General features: G+C 36.6%; 1 protein-coding gene across 10 annotated transcripts in view; it reads right to left on the minus strand.

Annotated features, from left to right (window-relative positions):
• PPIP5K2 (diphosphoinositol pentakisphosphate kinase 2) overlaps positions 1-24,037 on the minus strand; it is a 73,941-nt gene that overhangs the window by 19,359 nt on the left and 30,545 nt on the right. For all 10 annotated transcript variants that reach the window (XM_023512717.1, XM_023512714.1, XM_023512711.1 and 7 more), the window contains exons 18-24: positions 16,446-16,587; positions 15,472-15,695; positions 10,632-10,759; positions 9,973-10,087; positions 5,339-5,446; positions 5,138-5,254; positions 1,065-1,232 (exon numbers count right to left, since the gene is read on the minus strand). In XM_023512717.1, the coding sequence (XP_023368485.1) occupies positions 1,065-1,232; positions 5,138-5,254; positions 5,339-5,446; positions 9,973-10,087; positions 10,632-10,759; positions 15,472-15,695; positions 16,446-16,587 (1,002 nt within the window). The remainder of the gene's footprint in view (positions 1-1,064; positions 1,233-5,137; positions 5,255-5,338; positions 5,447-9,972; positions 10,088-10,631; positions 10,760-15,471; positions 15,696-16,445; positions 16,588-24,037) is intronic.

Genomic DNA, 24,037 nt, shown 5'->3' on the forward strand with positions numbered 1-24,037 from the left:
AAAAAAAAAAAATAATAAAAAAAAAAATAAAAAAAAAAACAACAAAACTGTCAAACTGGAATATATACACACACACATTTGAAATTTAAGAATCATAGAACCCTTATGTTTGTATAATTTGAGGCTATTCTTATTGTTATTTGTATCCTTAACCATCAACTGCTAAATAATATTATACCTCATTCTTTAGACTTGGTATATTTAAGCAAAAAACCCCTTAAGTTGCTAACTTAAAAGTTGATGGTTCTATCTTAATTTCTTATATTATACTTTTTATACTTCTTTTACGCTTTTTATGCTTATTTTATACTTTTCGTGATTTACACTTTTTACCACAGCATTTAGAAAACATTTGTAAGCACTGACTTCAGTCAGTGCTGAAAGAATCACCCTATAGAATATGACACAAAGTATAAAATACGGACAGCTGTTAAGGTTTACACATACTTCATTCTAACTGCTCAATTATTCTTTTAAATGATGTTTTAGTAGCTATTTAAATATTATTCTATTAGTGAGCATAAGAATTAGTCTTACCTATTTACTTACAGATCTTGATACAAAGGTAAACTTTTCAATTACATTATCAAATTTTCAAATTCCTATACAGACTTTGCAGTCAAGCTAACATTTTAGAATTTCACTTCTTAATCTACAGTGTCACTGGAATCACTTATTGCTATAGCATTCTGGCAATTCCTTTCTACTTTTAACCAAAAATTATTCATGATCCATTAAGTCAGGCTTTTTAAAAAGTTCTGCACTGAAGAGTAATCTGATGTAACAAGACCAAGAAAAAAGGATCAGCTTATAAAGTTCTTAAAAGGCCTTATTCCATATTAATGTTCAATTTTGTTATGAATACTATACATAAAGTTCCAAATTCTAAGCCTAATCTTTGTATTTCCTAATTGCCTCTATATTTTGGAAATTTGAAAAACAGACAAAATTGACAAATGTTTGTTGGGTTCCCAAGTTCCACAATTAAAGCTGTATTTTCTTTTCTGTTTTATTAAAATATAGTTAGTTTGCTTTATAAAAAACAGTCTGACATATATACTCACTTCATTTGTAGCCATCTTTCTGGACCTTGGAAGTGGAGACTTCCTGTGTATATGAATTGGCTCTGACACCATTGGTTTAAACAATATCACAGCTCGATCAACCTCATCTTTTTTAGAAGTATGTGGTTCATCATCATTATCAATTTTAAAAGTTCTCTTGCCCTCATTCTGTAGGCAAAGAACACAACACACTTTTAACATTCAGATAACAAATGTGTTCTGATGAAGAAATTCAGCTCCACTGCTATGGTCATGTGAAGTACATATTAAAATTTGTTTACTTGAATTAATACTAACTGAACTCTTACAACAGCCTAGTACTATGTGAGCATTGTGCAAGAAATTACAAGAGTCATTTCATATCTACGGAGAAATTAAACAGTAAATGGCAATTAAAACCAAAAAAATGTGTTTAATTAAATTTCATCAAATACAGAAATTAATAATAATACTAAAAGACAGTAAGAAAGAGTAGAAATCAGTTCTGTAATACAAGGAATGTCAACCATGAAACCATGAACCAGGGTGGCAGGACCTACAGACTGTGGCTCCATCAGCTAAGAAAGCCTTGAGTACCACATCCAGAAAATCAAAGAGTCCTGCCAGAGTGGTGCCAAGTGCCTGGTGGAGATCCAGGTGAAAGCCAGGAGGAGGAAGAGAGGGACCAGAAGGACAGTAGACCCTCAACCCATAGCCTGAGCCAGAAGAGCACCCAGTGCCTGGAGCCTCCCCGGCCCACTGAGCTATGGAACCCTGAGAGAGGGATCACCATCCCTCTGTTCAGATGGCCTGTGTACCCCCTTCACCCTACTAGGGTGGTCAAGGAGGGAGGCTGCCTTCTGGAACCCCTACTCAATAGAGCCTCTCTGCTCTTCCAGCAAGTCTGCTAATTACTGAGAGCCTGTGGGGGCAAGAATTCCACATTTCCAGAAACTGTCCCAAGAACCAGACAATGCCATTATGGCTGAAGGCACCAGCAACATGACTGTCTTACTCCTTCATGACTGAAGACAGTGCCTGTAGGGGGCTCTGTTTTACAAGAGCGAAGTCTGACGTGACCCCCTATGTCTGTGCTACCCTGTGACCCTCCGGGAGCTAAGCCCCTGCTCAATACCCCTGGGCCACTGCTAAGAAGGGATCCGGAACTCTCCTGCTCCAGCCACATCTTTACCCATGGGTGACCGCTTGCCACAATCCAAGAGTGATTTGGGGAGATCTTGGAAGGATGGGGTAACTGTTCCTTCTATTTTCCCAAGGGATACTTGGGCTTAGAAATTCATCCCACACTTCGTTCAACCTCTAGTTGCCTCAAGTGCAATGCAAGGTGCAGGTTGAAGAGGTGTCTGACAGCTCTGATCCAGGCCCCCAGGGGCAAGCCATGTGGTACCCCCCATATGCTCATTCATCTTCTGTGTCTCCAGGGCTGGGGCTCTTAGGGACTCACCTCCCATCTCTGCTTCCCCTACCAGGGCCTGGAGAAAGGCAGAGGAGACACTTCCAGGCTTAAGAGCCTGGGCTCTCCGGGTACCTGTTTATATGCACACTGAGCACATGGCATGCAGGTGTGCTGGGAGGGCGTGTATGCTTTACAAGACCAGTTTCTGACCTTTGTGAATTATTTAAGAAATGTGCTTTGCCATTTATTAGAAAGAAACCACAGTGTGACTTTTCTAAAGAACACTGATTTTTCACAATGAAGACTTTTTCTGCATTTGAAAAAAAAGTTTACTAGTTAGAAAGTCTTTACACAAAAATGAGTTAAGGCCGGGTGCAGAAACTCACACCTGTAATCCTAACTTTGGGAGGCCAAGGTGAGAACATCACTTGAGGCCAGTAGTTTGAGACCAGCCTGAGCAACAGTAAGATCCTGTCTCTACAAAACCCAGACAAATTAGCTAGGCAAGGTGGTACCCAGCTGCTTTTAAGCACCAGCTGCTTGAAAGGCTGAGGCAGGAGGAAGGATGGCTTGGGCCCAGGATGTGGAGGTTGCAGTGAGCCATGATGACACCACTGCCCTCCAGCCCCAGGTGACAGGACAAGACTCTGCCTAAAAGAGTTAAAATTCAAGATGATAGTAACAAACAGAAAAAATAATTTAAACAAACTTTATAATAGCCTCAAGAACTATAACACATGGCTACAGGGTTCAAGACACAAGGTCAATCAGTCTAATATGCATGTAACTTACACCTCAGAAAGAAAGGAGAAGATGGGTGAAGAGCATTATAGAGTTAAGGACTACAAAGGGCCCAACGACAACAAGCGATGTCAAGTCACAGGCACAGGAGGCACCAGCACCCTGAGCAGAAGATGAGAAGAAAACTGTGGAAAACAAATGACAGACAATGTTGAAAGCATCTCCAAGGCGGCCAAAAAAATTTAAAAAGAGAGCAAAAGAAAGAGATGAACAAAATAGAATGCAAATTATAAGGTGATACAATTTACCTAAATATATCAGTAATTACACAGAATGATTAAATTTGCCAAATCAAAGACCAAACTATTATAAATATAGATTAAAACACAAAACCTAAATATATGCTGCTTACAAGTCACACATCATAAGAGTACAGAAAGGTTAAAAGTGTAAAATAATAATAAAAAAGAAAAGACACATCAAGAAAATGCCAAACGGTACACAATTGTAAGAGGGACTTTACCTAACAAATGCAATCAGTGCAAGCTGGTTTCTTGGGGGAAAAAAAAAAAGACACATCAAGAAAATGCTAAGGAAAACAAAGCTGGTGAGCTCTAAGAACAAGGCAAAGCGGACGCTGCAGAAGGCAGGTACATTCTAGGCAGAAACAGGGACATTTCATAATGAGAAAAAGACATAAAAACTCCAAATTCATATGCATAGCTTCAGAATGTGAAGAGGAAGAGACACTCTAGTCACAGGGGAGTACTGTCACACCACTGTAAGTGGCTGACAGAGCAAGACCAAAAAATATTTTAAGGATATAGAAAATTTGAACAACACTATTAATAAACTTGCCCTGACTTGTATTAAACACTTGTATTGAATAAACAACAAGAGAAAATATATACTTTTCAAGTGCCCATGTGGTATTTATCAAAAATTAACTCATATGTAGGCCCATAAGGGAGTTCCCAATATATTTTGAACAAAGAAATCATACCAAGTATATGATTAAGCCAGAAGCATTTGATAATAAAAGCTTATATGTAAAATTTCCACAACCCCATGAATCAAAGACAAATTACAAAGTATTTTGAACTAAAAGATAAAACATACTTGGGTGCTACAGCTGATGCCACGCTCAGAGGGCAATGTTAGATTCAGAGGCAAACAGCAGACAAATAAAACTTGAAAATACAGGGTCTTGAGTAGTCACCAAAATAAGTAAGAGACAGATCAACAAATTAAATCAGAGAAAGTAGGAGGAAATAAAAAACCTAACTTCAGAGGTTAGTGAAATAAGACAGAAATGAACGACAGTCAACCAGGGAGACTTGGTTCTTTGAAACTACTAAGAAATCATAAATCCTTATCAATACTTAAGAAAAAAATGAGAATAAGCACACAGAAGAGTCACCATCATGAGGAAGGGGGACATTTAAAAAGTCAATAGAAGGATATTACCAACTGAATAATTTGAAAATTTGAAAATTCAGATAAAATAGAGAAAACTCCACATAAAATGAATTTTACCAAACAGTAAGTTTTAACAAGTCCAAGAGAGAGAAACGACACTGATCTCCAAGACAGAATACAGGATTGAAGCGCGGCCATTCTTCCCAAAGTGCTTAGCAGTGTTTAGCATGGAACAGTCCTCAAGTGAAGTAACAAAAACCAAAAACTACAGTTATCCATCGTAAACACTAGGCTGAAAATATGAACAATCTATAAAACATAAAATTAAAAAGTATGCTCATATGCATAAAAATGCTATCTGCCCAAATCATACTTTAAAAACAAAAACAAAACCCTTTTAGGCCATCTTGCTACTTAGTAGTTGAAAGAAGAATTATTTAATAGTACATAATAAAAAAACTCTTATAGAAACCTCATAAAAATCTAGAACCAAGCACTGAGAGTTTATCTTCATTACCTCTCTGGAAGCTGGTCTATAGCCATACCCAGATGGCAAATTTTTGTCTTCTTCACAGCCTTTGGCTCCTGGACTAAAGTGTAATTCAACATGAAAGCGTTCCTCTGAGGAAAGATCCTAAAAAACATGACAGAAGATTTTTAAACTGAGAACCTTCTAGCATTTACTTCTGGCGACACACACACCGAGAACTGGGTCTACCTTGTTAGGGTCCTCGTAAAGCATGATGACAATCTGAGTCATGTAGTTGAGTTCGCTGACAACGTTTAAGTAATCCATAGCTCGTTTCCACTGGTCATCCTTGGATTCCTGAACAGAAGGCACATAGGGTGAGCACTTTCTCATACTGCATTGCTTGGAAGTCTCTTACTGTCACTACCGTAGCCTGTTTGATTCTGAGTTGACATCATGCAAAAGAAGTGAACACTTACATCTTTCAAATAATTCCATTGCATACAAAGGTCTTAGCAAGGTACTTAAGCTTTTTAAGTAAACTCTTTACCCGTACTTTTTACCTGGAGTACAGATTTGAGTATCCCTAATCAGAAAACCCAAAATCCAAAATTCTCCTAAGTCCAAAACTTTTTGAACACCTGATGGGATTTTTAGAATAGACATGCTAAACTGGTAAGTATAATACAAATATTCCAAAATCTGAAATACTTCTGGTCCCAAGCACTTAGGATAAGTTATACTCAACCTTTATAAGACTCTAGTAACTTAAAAAAAATTGGTCTTTTGTAACAATCTGGATGGATTTGGAGATCACTCTCCTAAGTATCACAAGCATCACATGTGCTTAATATTAAACTGAAACTAGCCGATTAACAACTATATGCTGATTTGAGAGAGAAAAATCAATCAAATTCAAGAAGTGGGTATGGGAAGAGAGGGCTCGGCGTGTTCCCACCCAAAGGAAACACTGCACGGACATATGCCACACTTCCTGAGTGAAGGAAGCAATTACAGCTTGGACTTGACCTCACAAATGCAAACAGTGTGATCTAATAATGTGTACTCTCATATTAATCTGAAATTAAAAAACAAAAGCTTATACAAAGTAAAAAATAAAGAATTCTTGAAATATTATACCTGTTACTAGATTTTGAGGATAAGGAATGGTTTTACCCTTGTAAGCCCCAAGTCCCTAGCACAGCGTCATGCTCCGTGACCACGGAGTCCTACCCCAGAAGAGTAGTGCTATTTTTTCCCACCATCAGATGTAACCTATATCGTGATATTCAAAGTATCACAGCAGGGACAGGCATATATAAATCCTATTGATCTTACCACCTCTTTCACCATTCCTTCATTCTCAATTATAGAGTTATTAGTCTTTATACGTGTAATCATAGAGAATCAGAACTAAAAGGGATCTTACAGAGTACGTCCTATAAGCATTCAAAATAGAATATTCTATCTGAAGAGGTGAAACTAACTACTCAGAGTATAAAATCTATAGTGAATAGTCAACAGAGTCTATTCAGACCACATATACTTCAAAGACAAATTTCCTTCATTGTATGTGTGCATATGTATATAATAACAACATTACGAGTTTATAAAAACATTTAGTACTTTTTTGTATATAATCAGAGTATATGGTATTTACTGTATTTGGGACTATGATCTAGAATGTGCCTGTTGTAAAAAAATTATAAGATTCCCACACTGATTATTTTTGGTAAAATTTCAGCATGTATTTTTCTTTCTTTTTTTTTTTTAGAGACAGAGTCTCATTTTGTTGCCCTCAGTAGAGTGCTGTGGTCTTTTTCTTCTTCTTTTTTTTTTTTTTTTTCTGAGACAGAGCCTTGCTCTGTCACCTGGGCTTAAGTGCCCTGGTCTCAGCCCAGTACACAGCAACCTCAAACTGTGCTCAAGTAAGTGATCCTCCTGCCTCAGCCTCCTGAGTAACTGGGAATACAGGTGCATAACACTATGCCCAGCTAGCTTTTGCATTTTTCATAAAGATGAGATCTTGCTTTGTCCAGGCTGGACTCAAACTCCTGACCTTGAGAGATCCTCCCATCTCAGATTCTCAAAGTCTTAGGATTACAGGCAAGAGCCACAGCCCTCGGGCTCTATTTCCTTTTTATTTTAGATATACATCCCTAAACCAAACAACACTCGAGGGTAAAAATTGTGCGTGTGTTGGGAGGGATACGTGCAAAGATGTATACTCTTTTTCAAAATTGACAAGAGGAAACATAATTAGCTTAGCATTATTGAGTTTCACTAAATGGGAATTACTATAAAGGATGAATTTAAATTAAATACTGAAAATTTTCATTAGGTGAGTAGATCAGATTTTATGATACTAAATTATTAAGAACATTATCTAATATCCAATTTGGTGGTACAGTTACGATTTTGCTAGGTCTGTTCCAATTAATAAATATTAAATAATACTTAGTAACAACTTCTATAATATAATTAATATGTAAAAAGCCTCAAAACACTTCTTAAAATTAAGGCCCATTACACATATTCCCTGAAATCTTGTTTATAATCTTATTTCCTTAACAAACTTAAAAAAAAATCTATTACAGAGAGGTAGATTTTACCCAGTCTAAAATTACAACTGGGAATATACTGAACAAGGTTTTAAGTATATTACTCCAAGAGTCTTAGACGTATAATAAGACTTGGAATAATAAAAACAAAACATTGTTCTGGTATAGATTTTAACTTTCACTTCACTAATATACATAATTTTTTCCCACCTGGAAGCATAGATTTTTTAAAAGAATGAAATAATTCAGTTTTTGTTTTAGAAATACAGCCTAAATTCAATATTTGCCCACGAAGCTCTAGGCCCACTGCTACCACCCTAGTCTAAATAATACCATCTTTTAGACCACTGCCATAGTTCTCCAACCAGTTTCCTCATATCTACTCTCACCTTTGTCCACACAGCAATCAAAGCTACCACTTCCCTGCTTAAAACCGTCTCGCGTCTTCCTAATCCCCTCATACTATAAGGCACAACTGTTCAAGCGCACCTGCTGCCACTTTATCCATCACTCACCACTACGCTCCAACCACAGGCTTTCCCCTGGTTCCTATGGTCCTTGTGCCCTTTCTACCTTCTATACATACATATAAAACGGTCGGCAAAAGGACCATGTAAGAGAGATATCTCTTCTCCTCAAAAACAATTCCATCATTACTACTGGATATACAAGCTCTTGCTTTACTAATTAAGGACAATTTTCAACATTCACTGTTATCTTTTAATGAAGCTCCACAAATTCACATTTGCATGCTAGGATGTCACTTCGCTATTCCTTAATGAGACAAAGAAGAAAACCAAAACAAACAGAATCTGAAATTCTGATTGGAATAAAACACTGAAATAGCCTTAGAGTTACTTTGGTAATAATTATTAAGGTCTAGTAATAACATAGATTAGGAAATAAGATATATGCCATATTGTCATTATATATCTCACTGTTCTTTATTTTAAATGTATAAAAGAAAATAAAATTTACTTTTAAAGATCACTATGTATATAGATGTACACAGATGTGTATATTTATATATACACAGAAAAACAAATGAAAATTCTTACCTTTTTGGTAATTTAGACATGGCTGATTTAGCTAAAATCCTAGTTTTAAAATTTGGGCTGTAACAGGGTAAGACTGGAGGGGTGGCAGTGAGAGAAATGAAAGGAACTTGCATGTGAGATGACCAGGAATCACTGAGGCCAATGGGCACTATTTTGGCAGATCGTATCTCCCAAAGACGGCTGCCACATGCCTTCAATACTACATACTCCTCTTACCATGTGTCAGGGACACTCCACCTGTCTAGTGATGTGGCTTATTTCCCTTCTCTCTGAACCTGGATAGATCTCTGTGACTGCCCCAAGCAGTGGAGCTCAGCAGAAGTGGTTCGTGATTCAGAAGTCAAGTCATGAAAATGCCAGGTGCTTGCACCTTGCTCACTGAGGAAGTTCATTCTTGGAACCAAGCTGCATTACTCCAAGGAGACAGGTCAAATGAAGAGGCTAGATGTAGGTGTTCTAGCCAATAACTGTCAGGTCCCAACTGACAACCAACATGAAATACCAGACCTGAGAGGAACCTTGGACATGATTTGAGTTCCGGCCACTGTCTGATTATAACCTAATAGAGACCCTGAGCGAAAATGCCCAACTGATCCAAGTCAACCCTCTGACTGTGAATTGGGTACATCATTACCTAAAAGGAGATGAGAGGCCATTATCTGATCAAGCCAGTCTTGTCAATTCTGATCCCTGAATGACTCAAATTCATTAGCTTCTCTTTATTCTGCTGCCACCAGTGTATAACATCAACTAAAATATTTCACGTTATTATCTGCTTAAGTGGATTTTCTCTGAAGACAAAATAACATGTCTTTTTTTTTTTGAGTTTTGCTTTCAATCATCTTAGTTTGAAGTTGTTGTTGTTGTTGTTTTTTTTTTTAATTTTCTTTCTTTTTTCTTTTCTTACTTTAGTGATTCTCTTGCTTTTAGCCTCCCAAACAGCTAGGACTATAGGCGCCTGCCACAACACCTGGCTTTTTTTGGCAGAGACGGGGTCTCACTCTGGCTCAGGCTGGTCTCGAAAATCTGGGCTCAGGCCATCCACCCACCTCAGCCTCCCAGGCACAGGCGTGAGCACCACACCTGCCCAATAACACGTCTTTATTCTTAAAACTTAGCCAACTGCTTGGTACACAGATCCTTAAAAATGATGACAAATAGTAAAAGTTAACTATGAATTACTAAAATTTCACAGTAAAAATAGAGTTAATGATTTGATTGCAAATGCAAGGACACATATTTGTTAGACTGAGATGCTACTCACATTGCATAAGGCACCATAGCGAAGGATAGAAAGTAAAGAATGTACATGACTCTCACTGGTGAAATACAACCTAGTGCGGACATGACGCTCAGGAGACAGGACTCCCCTGGAATACCTAAAGTTATAAGCAGACAGTGTTAAAACAGAATGATAAAATAAAAAAAAATTAAGTATTGAAATTATTTTGTAAAATTAAATTAAACCTTACGAGAAGAGCATAATAAGTAAATCTACCATCTTTTGATCATGACTGAAGAGTTATATCTCAGCAGGTGTTCTTCTACCGCGAGACTAACTAGGACCTCTGACAGCATCAGAGGAAAATATTCACGCTAGACATTTTAGTTCCCTAGTAGCAGTGTCCGAGGTGGAATCCTCAGGAGGCTCACAGACGCTAAGGCTGCTGAATGGTACACACTGATGATGACATGTGAACAATGAGACACCCCTAGGACCCACCTGCCCAGTGTTCTCTAACGTGCAAACAAAAAAGAACCTGAACTAGAAATTAATAGGAATACCTACGTAGCCCTATTTCCAGTGTGCCAATTATACACTCCTATACACTCCTACGTTCTAAAAACATCCAAAAGTAATTTGGACTTGAAGTATGCAAAAACAGATGTCTGGGGACTTAAATAACCAGTACAGTTTCTTACACGGGATGGAGTTTATTTACAGTGTCATCATCTTGTGTCCTCTGAAGATCTGAGCGAATTTTTCTAACCAGAGGAGTACAGTAACCTTTGGCAATCTCCAGTTTTTCAGCTTTAGTTATGCCATATTCCTGAGAGAAAATACATGATATTAGAAAAAAAGAGTTTAACAACAAATATCGCTAATAAATATACTCCTGAATTAAAAAATTCCAGTGACAGATAAATATCTTAACAAGGCTTTTTGAACATTAGACAATGCCAAGTTTATACTTTTCGTAATTCTAAATGTACTATTTCCAAACTGTTGCATAAAGTTGAAAGGATTTTGTGATGAAACTGAAAAAGTAAATTCCTGACGGGAAGAATGAAAGAATGCAATCTTTATGTACAGTACTCAACTCAATCAGAGTTTTACATGTAAAAACAACCCCACAAGAAAGATGGATTAGATTAAGGCCAAACAGCAGAGCAGGAAGACACAGGCACAAACACAAGAGAAAGACAAAGTAAACCCATCAGATTTGTGTCTCTCCAAACATCAAAGATTCAGAAAGGCTGACACATTCTTCAAACACTTTAGTCACTATTTGAAAAGTTTTAACTAGTGGTGAGCAAAAAAGTTCCATGAAATTATGAAATGTATTATGTCTATCATCGCTATGAATTAATCAGATTTATAAGGAATTACAATGTTAACTGTTAGAAAACATAATAATTGTATGAAAATTACAGTTCAAAGTGGAAGACTAGGAAATGACTTATATGAGAAAAGATGAATTTACGATGTACGTACGAAAGGGTAGGGGGCAGAAAAGAAGGTGGCAGGGAGAGGGCGGGAGGACAGGGAATGAGGGAGGTGCACACCCCCCCTTTCTAAGTTGATTCTGGGATATCTCCACTTAAAGACTACTTCCTACTACTAGATTCCTCCAGAAGGATTCACGTGGGATAACCTCAGTATATAAAACAAATCTCAAAATTGCCTAAATAAAGAAAATACTGATTGATTATAGAGGACAGACATATGAAAATGAACTTGTTGGCGGTCATTTACCTTAATGCTAAGTTGGTTCAATAATCTTGCCAATATAGATGCCTGGGAAATGGGTGCAAAAGGCATTATGTGTGCAATTGCGGATGTATGTATAAACAAAAGTAAAATGCTGGAGTTTATGATCAAGGTGTGAGGAAATAGGCATTTTCATATACTGCTGATGAGTAAAAAATTGGTTAGGCTTTCTGGAGCTTCAGAAATAGTCTTGACAGCATGGAAAGATGTGTACGGAGAGTGAAAGAAATTAAAAAGATCTAGATTTCTAAATACGAGAAATTGGTTAGATTAAATATTCTTACATTCATACCACTTAGCCATTAGGAATAATAATGTATGTAAAGCTTTACTGATGTGAAAAGAAATTCTTAAAGCTAAATGAAGAAAAAAGTCAGGTTATAAAATAGCATGCTTCTCCTGATTCCATTTTTGTAAAGAATATATGCTATACATTATACACTTGAGAAAAGTTAAATGTGCATGAATTTATGAAAAGAGGCCTTTAAGAATATTCCAAAAACTGACATGTTTTTCCTTATTTGGTAACATTATAGTGATTTGGGGGGGCACTGTATTTTCTAGTTTTATAACAAAGGTATAGCACTTCTTTAATAAAGATGTCTTTTTCTGCAAAAAGATGACATATATGCTCATCTGCTGCTATCAATTAGGACCAAATAATTCTTACATATCAAATTCCCATATGCAGTTATAATATTTCTGCCACAAACAGAAATGATTAAACTATCAGGTGAAGTTATTTAAAGGCTTCCTAGGGTGAGTTCAATGTTATGAAACTTCACATAGCAAATACTGTGATGGAGAATCTTTTGCATTTCAAAATCTACAGACAACCAAAGAAATTATCTTTGAACTTCAGTAAATGTGTCATCTTAAAAGAATTTTAGTATCAAGTTTGATCTTTAAATATTCTTATCTTACCATCATACTATCATGATTATTTTAAAACAATGCATTCAAACCAAGGTCCTGTTTTCTGAAAATTGAGTCTGGTTAAAAAGTGAAATATTGATTCTATTGCACCACACAAAATGAAAATTAGTTTAAGTGCTAAAAGAACTAAAAGTAACAGATTATATTTACCATTTAGGATTTGCTATGATTGGAATTAGTTAATTTACAAGGCATAGATATAAGAATTAATCAAATTTTTAAAGGCAAAGTATCACTTTGAAATACACCAGAATGTATATACATTTTTTCTTACACAGATAATACTCCATTAGTTCATTCTCAACAAGTTAAAATATTATATTATTTAACTCTATTATCTAAGTTTTGAAGCTTTAAATAGTCTTTATTTGAGAACTACATTTACAAAATTTTATTTTCACAATTACACCCTATGTTTTCATTACATATTATTATCATAAATGTTTGTAATTTTTAGTTATGTTTGTGATTATGATTGAAAGTATTTATACTATGTCCATTTTTTTTTTGATGTATTAAGGCTAAAATAAGATAATATTTACTAAATTGAATTCAACATCTCATTTATTTATTTCTACTCTTAACAATTTTTTTATTAAATCATAACTGAGTACATCAACACATTTATGGGGTACAATGTGCTGACTTTATATACTATCTGTAATGCTTACATCACACTGTTTAACACAGACTTCACCTCATTTACTGAATTGTTAAGACTTTTTTTTTTTTTTTTTTTTGAGACAGAGCCTCAAGCTATCCCCCTGGGTAGAGCGCCATGGCATCACGCTCATAGCAACCTCCAACTCCTGGGCTCAAGCGAGTCTCCTGCCTCAGCCTCCCAAGCAGCTGGGACCACAGGCGCCCGCCACAACGCCCAGCCATTTTTGGGTGCAACCAACAATGGGTGTGGCGGGCCCGGGCTGGGGATTCGAACCCGCCACCTTAGGTGTATGTGGCCGGCGCCTTAGCCGCTTGAGCCACAGGTGCCGAGCCAATTGTTAAGACTTTTATACTTACTCTTAAGAGATCTGACACGACACCCCATTTAAAAAAGAAGAAATCTTAAGTTTCTGCTACTCTGAGGACTGTCAGACCAAACCTTACAAGGTGAACCCAAACTGTCCTCTACTCAATTTATAAAGTAATCTCAGGACTGCAGGAAAACACATAAAAGGACCTCTGCTTTTAAAGTTATGAATCTGCCAAAATTTAGTTATGAATATGCAAAAATCAGAGTGATTTCTGTAAGCTTAAGCTTGGGCATAATTTTGCCTGAAGAGTCCCAAAATTTCAAAAATAAGTAACTTATGCAAGAAAAATAAGTTTTCTTCAAAAATTCTCAAGACTGTAATGAAAACCTAACCTAAATTCAGAAGAGAGAATTACTGTGGTAAATTGAGAAGAGCTGGATATGAAGAATTACTTCAAGAGATACAAACGAGGGCTCAAATCTTTTATAAACATGCCATCCTTTAGTGCTTCTTCTAATTTTGATTATTTTAATAGATTTGTTGTAAACATTTAGTTATTAGGACATGGTGAGAAATGTGTTCAACTGTATGAACAATATACCTGAAATACATAAACTATGTAAGGAGAAATTATCATCTAAAACCCTCTTAACACTTGAGTTTTCTTTTGGGCCGAATTCTTAGAGACCAACTTTTCATTCCAATTCTAAATGTTTATTGTAACAGAAAACACAGCTGGGTGAGATTAACAAGCCATGTAATGCCTCAGACATGGTCATGTAAGCCATCAGACAAAGCACTGTGTGTTTATTTTGCCACTCAGTAAGGGAGAGATTTATATACTCTGAAAGCCTACGTTGAAAAATTTCTCCATAAATATTTAAAAGGGTCTTATATGTACCCATATTTCCAGCTAATTGTAAAAAGTAAACAATTACTACTTTAAATAATTTGCATTGTAAGAATAAGCACTACTAAGACCTTGGACTACTGGCACAGCAGTCCATATCAAGGAAGAGAATCAAGGTCTTATTTATGCTTCCAATGCATAATTGGTTTACCTGAATTACTAGTAATCGATCTTTAGCCATCTTTAATAGAATTCTTTACCTTGAATTTCACAAAGGTGGATGCTGACTGAGTAACTTACTTAATGAGTTAAGTGGAAGCGAGTCAGAAGTAATTTGATGGTCAGCTGTCTACACCAGATACTTACAACTTAGTTCTGCAGAACTGGGCATTCACTTTGATGGTGATCTTCAAATACTTTACGTCATAAAAATACAACTTTTTATTCTGTAAAATAAAGCTTCTCTTTTACAAGCTAAAACTTATCTTTTTCATTTGGGAAATAAAAGAACTTGTGAGAGAATAAATGAATCCTGTTTCTAAGCCCATGTTTCTTAAAGTAGGACCCACAGATATATTCCTGCAGTGTGAGATATGTTTAGCCTCTTTTTAAAAAGAATTTATGTTCACAAATCACTGATTCACAGTGTTATCTAAAACTGCCTATGTTACATATCTGATCAAACATATGTCTTCCTTCATGCTGAAGGAATAACCAAATCTCTAACATGAACACAAATACTTACAAGTAACTTGCAAACTGCCTGAATTCTTGGTTTTTCAGTATCTGTAGTTTTGCCTGAACTACTATGAGTATTAGGCAAGGGACCCGAGCATCACTCTAACCATTTCATACATGGGTATTTACAACTGAGGCTATTCGAACTTTTGTTAATAATTCCTATCCTTTTTGTGTTTTTCCTCTTTTCCTTGTTTTTAACTTTACAACATCCAAGTCATTGTTTAGTAACTGAGTTGAAGCAAGGCCCAATAATTCTTAGGAATTACTTACCTGAGGGATAACAATATCTGCTAATGCCTTTGAAAGCCTATACAATTCCATTGTGTTTTCTAATTTCAAGGAACCATTATGTTGGACATCGTATTTTATACAGTCATATATGTCAGGGATTTTACTAATATCATATCTTCCATTCTTTGTTTTAAAGTCCTTCTCCAGCTTGGACCATCTGCGTAGCATAAGCTCTAATGTTTCACTATGATAAAGCTGAATATCTGAAACAACATAACATTTTAGTATTTTCAATTTAAAAATTTGATTAAGTATAAATATTAAAAATGTTGACAATTAGAAACTTTTGAAGTGTCAAAGGTAAAACTGTAGGAAACTAGGCAATGCTATTATAGGCATATACTATTAGCAACCATATATTTTGTACACTTGGATCAAGTCTAAGTAATTGGAATAAGAACTTGAATTAGAGACTAGGCTTACAAAGGTTCTCTTCCCTATATTACAGACTTTAATAACAACAATACAAAAAACCAACAATTATAACAAAACTATTTTGAGCTTATATATTTTATATTTTGAATATTAAATGCTGTTATTTTTATTAAATTCACATACCCAACAGAATAGGCAAACCATCTTTAGCAGGAAGAAACCTTAGACATTAAAATTAGTTCAAATGATTCAGCCAAAGACAACAAAATTATGCAAGTGATCAACCCAGCCAGCCTCACCGACCACCTTCTTGCTACTTTCTGCTTCTTCCTATGCTGCTGTTCAGCATGGAGATGATCAATGAGAATGCTTTATTATTCCTTTCATGCTGTGAGGGATTAAAGTAACCATAACATAGCTATTATTCTTTCGCTCAACATATATTAACTCACATTATACCTAGATCTCGAGAGAGGCTTCATGTATTAAAATGAGAAGATTAGAGCATCTTATTTCAAAATACTACAGTAACTGAATAGTAACTTTTTTATATACTCTAACAAACATATAACATTTACCTGATGATTTGGGATCTTCCATTCGATGTCTGATTTGAGAAGTCAAACTTTGAATCAAAGAATAAACTTTATCACAGGTCTTCACAGGATTTTTAATTAAATGCATTGATTTGATAACAGAAATGCTTCCAGATGGAGTAAGCTAAAGAGAGAAAGTATGTATTTTATATATGATTATGCCTAATAGTCTAAGAGAATAACACACATATATGAAACTTCTAGCAGCTGGAGAACAATTATATATCACAAATAAAGATGACCCCAAAGTTTAGGTGACCCTTGAAAACAGGTTTGAACTACACGAGCCCACTTGTAAGATTTTTTTCAACTGAAGTTACATAGAATTTGTCCGCCTTTTCTGCCTCCCCTTTTGCCTCCACTTCTTCCACCTCTGATCGCTGAGATAAGAAGTCCAATCTCTCTCCTCCTCAGTCTAATCAAAGTGAAGTCCAATCCCTCTCCTCCTCAATCTAATCAAAGAGAAGATGATGGAGACCTTTTATGAGGACCACTTCCACTTAATTGATAGTATAAATTTTTTCTCTTTCTATTTTCTTTTTTTTTTTTTTTTTGAGACAGAGCCTCAAGCTGTCCCCCTGGGTAGAGTGCTGTGGCATTACAGCTCACAGCAACCTCCAACTCCTGGGCTCAAGCGAGTCTCCTGCCTCCGCCTCCCAAGTAGCTGGGACCACAGGCACCCGCCACAACGCCCGGCTATTTTTTGGTTGCAGCCATCATTGTTGTTTTGGCGGGTCCGGGCTGGGGATTCGAACCCGCCACCTTAGGTGTACGTGGCTGGCGCCCTAGCCGGTTGAGCCACAGGCGCCGAGCCTCTCTTTCTATTTTCTTAACATCTTATTCTCTTTACTTTACCTTCTTGGAATATAGCACATACCACGTTTCCCCAAAAATAAGACCTACCCAAAAAATAAGCCCTAGCAGGATTTCTATGCATTTGTTAAATATAAGCCCTACCCCAATAATAAGACCTAGTGATGGGCATGGCTATACAGATACAGTACATAGCCAGGCCAAGCACTTTTGGGGTGGAGCGGTAAGGAAGACTGGAATACCTTTTATCTGCCACAGCTCCTTTCTCTGAGCCATACACACTTGCGCAGTGCGTGTGTGGTGACAGTGGTTGCAGGCATCCTATTGTGCACGTGCTAATGGCTAGGGGAAAGAAGTTCACGCATCACTAGCACCAGCCCCACCAACAAGGTTGGCTCCCTCGTCAGGTTTCAGAAAAAGATGACTTAATGGTATGTGAATAAATGTAGATTGTTATATTATACTTAATAAAAATAACACGTCTCCTGAAAATAAGCCCCAGGGTGTCTTCTTGAGAAAAAATAAATACAAGACAGTGTCTTATTTTCAGGGAAACACGGTAATACATATAATATACAAAATATGAGGATACTTCAAAAAGTCCATGGAAATGCGCTCATATGCCCCAGGAAGAGTGTGAGGATAATCACAGCAGCTATAATTATAACAACGCACACTGTCACAATCATAGAAAGGATACAAAATTGTAGTATGTTTATAAATAGAACATAGATCAACAAAATATACCCTGCAGATCAAATGTGGCCTGTAGCAAAGTCCACAGCTCAGAATGGTTTTATGTTCCTAAAGGGTAGTTTAAAAAAAAAAAAAAAAAATATATATATATACACACACACACACACACATGCAATAGACCATCTCTGGCCCACAAAACCTAAATTTTTCAGCAAAATATTTACTACCTCATTTTTTATGGAAAAAGTCTACCAACCCCTGAAATAGAATACGAGAATACCACACAATAATTGTAATTAACTATGATTTTATTCAACAATATGGTTTAATTTCATAAATACTAAATAAAAGAAGTCAGAGATAAAACCAACTTTTTTTATATGAAACTTAAAATAATAGTCAAAGTAAAGTAGTACTACAGTGGCATTATTGAAAACACGACAAACATTATAAACAAAATTAAAGATAGGACTAAGATACGATCCCAGAACCCCAAAGAGGGAGGAGATGAAACCAGCATATCAAAGAGATGTTTGGGTTTCCATGTTCACTGCAGCACTGCTCACCTGGGCCAAGACACTACGTCCCCTGTAAACAGTCCATCAGTGGATGAATGGGTAAAGAAAATGTGCTGTACGTGCATACTAGAATAGTCTTAAAAAAGAAGGAAATCCTATCATTTGTAACAACATAGATATACTCAGAGGACATGATGTCAAGTCAAAATAGCCAGACATGAAAAGAAAAATACGTTAATTGTGCTTATATGCAGAATCTAAAAAGCTGAACTCATAGAATGGTGGTTACTAGGGGCCGGGGGAAGGAAGGGAATGAGGAGATACTGATCAAGGAATACAAAATTTCAGTTAGGAAAAATAAGTTCCGGAGATCTACTGTACAGTGTCAACAGCAATTATTGTCTATAGCAATTCATTAATTATTGTCTACAGCAATGCATTATATTCTTTTTTTAATTTTAATTTTTTTTTATTTATTGTTAGGGATTCATTGAGGGTATAAGAAACCAGGTTACACTGATTGCATTTTTTAGGTAAAGTCCCTCTTACAATCATGTCTTGTCCCCAAAAGGTGTGGCACACACCAAGACCCCAGCCCCCTCCCTCCTTCCCTCTCTCTGCTCTTCATTTCCCCCACCCCTCCCTCCTTCCTTCTCTCTCTGTTCTCCCCTTCCTCCACCCCCACCATGTCATTAATTGTCCTCATATCAAAATTGAGTACATAGGATTCATCCTTCTCTATTCTTGTGATTTTTTACTAAGAATAATATGTTCCATTTCCATACAGGCTAATACTTAAAGGCTGTAAAGTCTCCATTTCTTTTAATGGCTGAATAGTATTCTATGGTATACATATGCCACAGCTTGTTAATCCATTCCTGGGTTGGTGGGCATTTAGGCTGTTTCCACATTTTGGCAATCGTAAATTGAGCTGCAATAAACAGTCTAGTGCAAGTGTCCTTATGATAAAAGGATTTTTTTCCTTTTGGGTAGATGCCCAATAATGGGATTGCAGGATCAAATGGGAGGTCTAGCTAGAGTTCTTTGAGGCTTCTCCACACTTCCTTCCAAAAAGGTTGTATTAGTTTGCAGTCCCATCAGCAGTGTAAAAGTGTTCCCTTTTCTTCACATCCATGCCAGCATCTGCAATTTTCAGATTTTGTGATGTGGGCCATTCTCACTGGGGTTAGATGACATCCCAGGGTATTTTTCATTTGAATTTCTCTAATAACTAGGGATGATAAGCATTTTTTTCATATGTTTGTCAGCCATTCGTCTGTCTTCTTCTTTTTTTTTTTTTTTTTGTAGTTTTTGGCTGGGGCTGGGTTTGGACCCGCCACCTTTGGTATAGGGGGCCAGCAGCCTACTCCTTTGAACCACAGGCGCCACCCTTGTCTGTCTTCTTTAGAGGAGGTTCTGTTCATTTCTTTTGCCCATTGATACGTGGGATTGTTGGCTTTTTTCATGTGGATTAATTTGAGTTCTCTATAAATCCTAGGTATCAAGCTTTGGTCTGATTCAAAATATGCAAATATCCTTTCCCATTGTGTAGGTTGTCTATTTGCTTTGGTGGTTGTCTCCTTAGCTGTACATAGGCTTTTCAGTTTAATTAAATCCCATTTGTTTATTTTTGTTGTTGTTGGAATTGCCTTTTTCATGGATTATCTTCTTCATGAAGTCTTTCTCCAGGCCAATATCTTCCAGTGCTTTCTTTGAGGATTTTTATTGTTTCATGCCTTAAATTTAAGTCTTTCATCTATCTTGCATCAATTTTTGTGAGTGGAGAAAGGTGTGGGTCCAGTCTCAGTCTTTGGATACCTGGTTCTCCCAGCACTATTTTTAATAGGGAGTCTTTCCCCCAAGGTGTGTTCTTATTTGGTTTACCAAAGATTAGTTCTAAGATATTAGTTCTATTTCCTGGTTTCCTATAGATTCCAAATGTCTGTGTCTCTATTTCTGTGCCAGTACCATGCATACTGCCTGGACCACTATGGCTTTGTAGTGCAGCCTAAAATCTGGTATGCTGATGCCTCCAGCTTTGTTTTTATTACTAAGAACTGCCTTAGCTATACAGGGTTTTTTCTGGTTCTATACAAAATGCAGACTCATGTTTTCCAAGTCTTGAAAGTACAATGTTGGTATTTTAATAGGGATGGCATTGAATCGGCAGACTACTTTGGGAAGTATAGACATTTTAACAATGTTGATTCTTCCTAGCCATGAGCATGGTATATTCTTCCATTTGTTAATATCCTCTGCTATTTCCTTTCTTAGGATTTCATAATTTTCTTTATAGAGGTCCTTCACCTCTTTTGCTAGGTATATTCCTATTTCATTTTCTTTGAAGCTATGGTGAAGGGAGTCGTGCCCTTAGCCTTTCATCTTGACTGTTACTGCCATATACAAAGGCTATTGATTTGTGAACATTGATTTTATATCCTGAGACATTACTGTACTTTTTGATGACTTCCAGGAGCCTTGTGGTTGAGTCTTTGGGGTTCTCTAAGTACAAGATCATATCATCAGCAAAGAGGGAGAGTTTGACCTCCTCTGTTCCTATTTGGATGCCCTTTATTTCCTTGTATTCCCCAATTGTGTTGGCTAGAACTTCCAGCACTATGTTGAATAGTAATGGTGACAGAGGACAACCTTGTCTGGTTTCAGATCTAAGATGAAAAGCTCTCAGTTTTACTCCATTCAGTAAAATATCAGCTGTGGGTTTGTCATAGATAGCTTCAATCAGTTTAAGAAATGTGCCACGTATGCCTACGCTATTCAGTGTTCTAATTAGAAAATGATGCTGAATTTTATTGAATGCTTTTTCTGCATCTTTTGAGAGAATTGTATGGTCTTTGTTTTTGATTCTGTTAATACAGTGGATAATGTTTATGGACTTGCGTATCTTAAGCCAGCCTTGCATCTCTGGGATGAAATATACTTGATCATGACATATGACTTTTTTGATAATAAGCTATAATCTATTGGCTAGGATTTTGCATTATATTCATTAGTGAAATTGGTCTGAAATTCTCCTTTTTAGTTGGCACTTTTCCTGGTTTTGGTATCAGAGTGATGTTTGCTTCGTAGAATGTGTTGGGGAAGATTCCTGCCTCCTCAATTTTTTGGAATAATTTCTGCAGTATGGGAATAAGCTGTTCCTTGAAGGTTTGATAGAATTCTGGTGTGAAGCCATCCAGGCTGAGGCATTCTTTTTTTGGAAGATTTTTTATTGTTTCTTTAATCTCAGTGCTTGAAATTGGTCTGTTCAGGAGCTCTATTTCTTTCTGGCTAAGTCTAGGGAGAGGGTGTAATTCCAAATATTGATCCATTTCTTCTACCTTGTCAAATTTCCGGGCATAGAGATTCTGGTACTATTCAGAGATGATCTCTTGTATCTCTGTGGCATCAGTTTTTGTTTCCCCTTTATCATTTCTGATTGGCCAAAGGTTTATCTATTTTATTTTTTCAAAAAGCCAACTCCTTATTTCATTAATTTTCTGAATGATTCTTTTGTTTTCACTTTCATTGATCTCTGATTTAATTTTGGATATTTCTTTTCTTCTGCTGCATTTAGGCTTAGATTATTCTTCTTTTTCCAATTCCTTAAGATGGCTTGTCAGTTTGTTTATGTGCTTTCTTTCTGTTTTTCAAATGTAAGCATCTAAAGTGATAAATTTTCCTCTCAAAACTGCTTTTACAGTATCCCACAGGTTTTGGTAGCTTGTGTTTTCATTGTTGTTATGTTCAAGGAAGTTAACAATTTCCTCTTTTATTTCTTCCTGCACCTAACTGTCATTCAATAGAAGGTTGATTAATTTCCATGCCTTTGGGTGGGGCTGAACGTTTTTGTTGGAGTTGAGTTCCACCTTTAGTGCCTCGTGGTCTGAGAATAAAATTTCAATTCTTTTCATTCTGTTGAGGTTTGTTTTGTGTCCTAGGATATGATCAATTTAGGAGAATGTTCCATGGGGTGATGAGAATGTATATTCTTTATCTTTTGATTGGAGTGTTCTATATGCGTCTATCAAGCACAGTTGTCCTAGGGTCTCAGTTAAAGTCCTTTATATCTTTAATTTCTGTATAGAGGTTCTGTACAGCTCTGTAAGAAGAGTGTTCAAGTCCCCTGTTATTAATGGTGTTATAGGATACCATATTGCTCAGACTGACTAAGTTCTGTATTTAGAATCTGGGAGCATTTAAGTTGGGTGCATAAATACTTAGCACTGAAATGTCTTCTTGAGGTATTTTTCCCTTGACCAATATAAAGCAACCATCTTTGTCTTTTTTGACTTTTGTTGCTTTAAATCCACATGTATCTGAAAATAATATAGCTACTCCTCTTTTCTCCTGAATTCTATTTGCCTGAAAAATTGTCAGGCGGTGCCTGTGGCTCAGTGAGTAGGGCACTGGCCCCATATACTGAGGGTGGCAGGTTGAAACCCAGCCCCGGCCAAACTGCAACAACAAAAAAAATAGCCAGGTGTTGCGGTAGGCGCCTGTAGTCCTAGCTACTCGGGAGGCTGAGGCAAGAGAATTGCCTAAGTCCAAAAGGTGGAGGTAGCTATCAGCTGTGACACCATAGCACTCTACCAAGGGTGACAAAGTCAGACTCTGCTGTAAAAAAAAAAAAATAATAATAATAATAAAATAAAAATTGTCTTCCAACTCTTAACTCGGAGTTTTAATTTGTCTTTTGAAGCTAGGTGTGTTTCCTGCAGACAGCAAGTGTATGGCTTGTGTTTTTTAATTCAGTCAGCCAATCTATACCTCTTCAGTGGGGAATTCAAATCATTAACATTTATTGAGATAACTGATAAGTGTGGTAATGTTCTATTCATCTTATTTTGTGAGAGTTTATTGCTTAGTTTTATCTTTTGCATCAGTGTGGAAGTTAGGTTCTGTCCTTTAATTTCTGAGTTCTTACTTTGCTGTTGATCCATTGTGACGGTCAGTGTGTAGAACAGGTTGAAGTATTTCCTGTAGAGCTGGTCTTGTTGTGGTGAATTTCCTCAATGTTTGCGTATGAGTAAATGATTTGGTTTCTCTGTCAATTTTAAAGCTTAGCTTAGCAGGATATAGAATTCTGGGCTGGAAATTGTTCTGTTTAAGTAGATAAAAGGTAGATGACCACTGTCTTCTTGCTTGGAAAGTTTCATTAGAGAAGTCTGCAGTCACCCTGATGGATTTGCCCCTGTAGATCAACTGGCGCTTACTCCTGGCAGCTTGAAGAATCTTTTCTTTTGTCTTGACTTTGGACAGGTTCATCACAAAGTGTCTTGGAGAAGCTAGGTTAGAGTTGAGGCGACTTGGGGTCCGATATCCCTCTGAAAGGAATGTGTCAGAATCTTTGGTGATATTTGGGAAATTTTCATTCTCTAGTATGGCTTTCATTCCCCTGGGGCATTCTTCTTTCCCTTCTGGGATACCTATAACTCGTATGTTTGAACACTTCATAAAGTCCTATAATTCTGTCAGTGAATGATCTGCTTTCTCTCTCTTCTTTTCTGCCTCTTTAACTACCTGAGTGATCTTAAGAGCTTTGTCCTC

Source organism: Otolemur garnettii, unplaced genomic scaffold (genome assembly GCF_000181295.1).
Source record: "Otolemur garnettii isolate 467f Iridium unplaced genomic scaffold, OtoGar3 scaffold00030, whole genome shotgun sequence".
Taxonomy (NCBI): domain Eukaryota; kingdom Metazoa; phylum Chordata; class Mammalia; order Primates; family Galagidae; genus Otolemur; species Otolemur garnettii.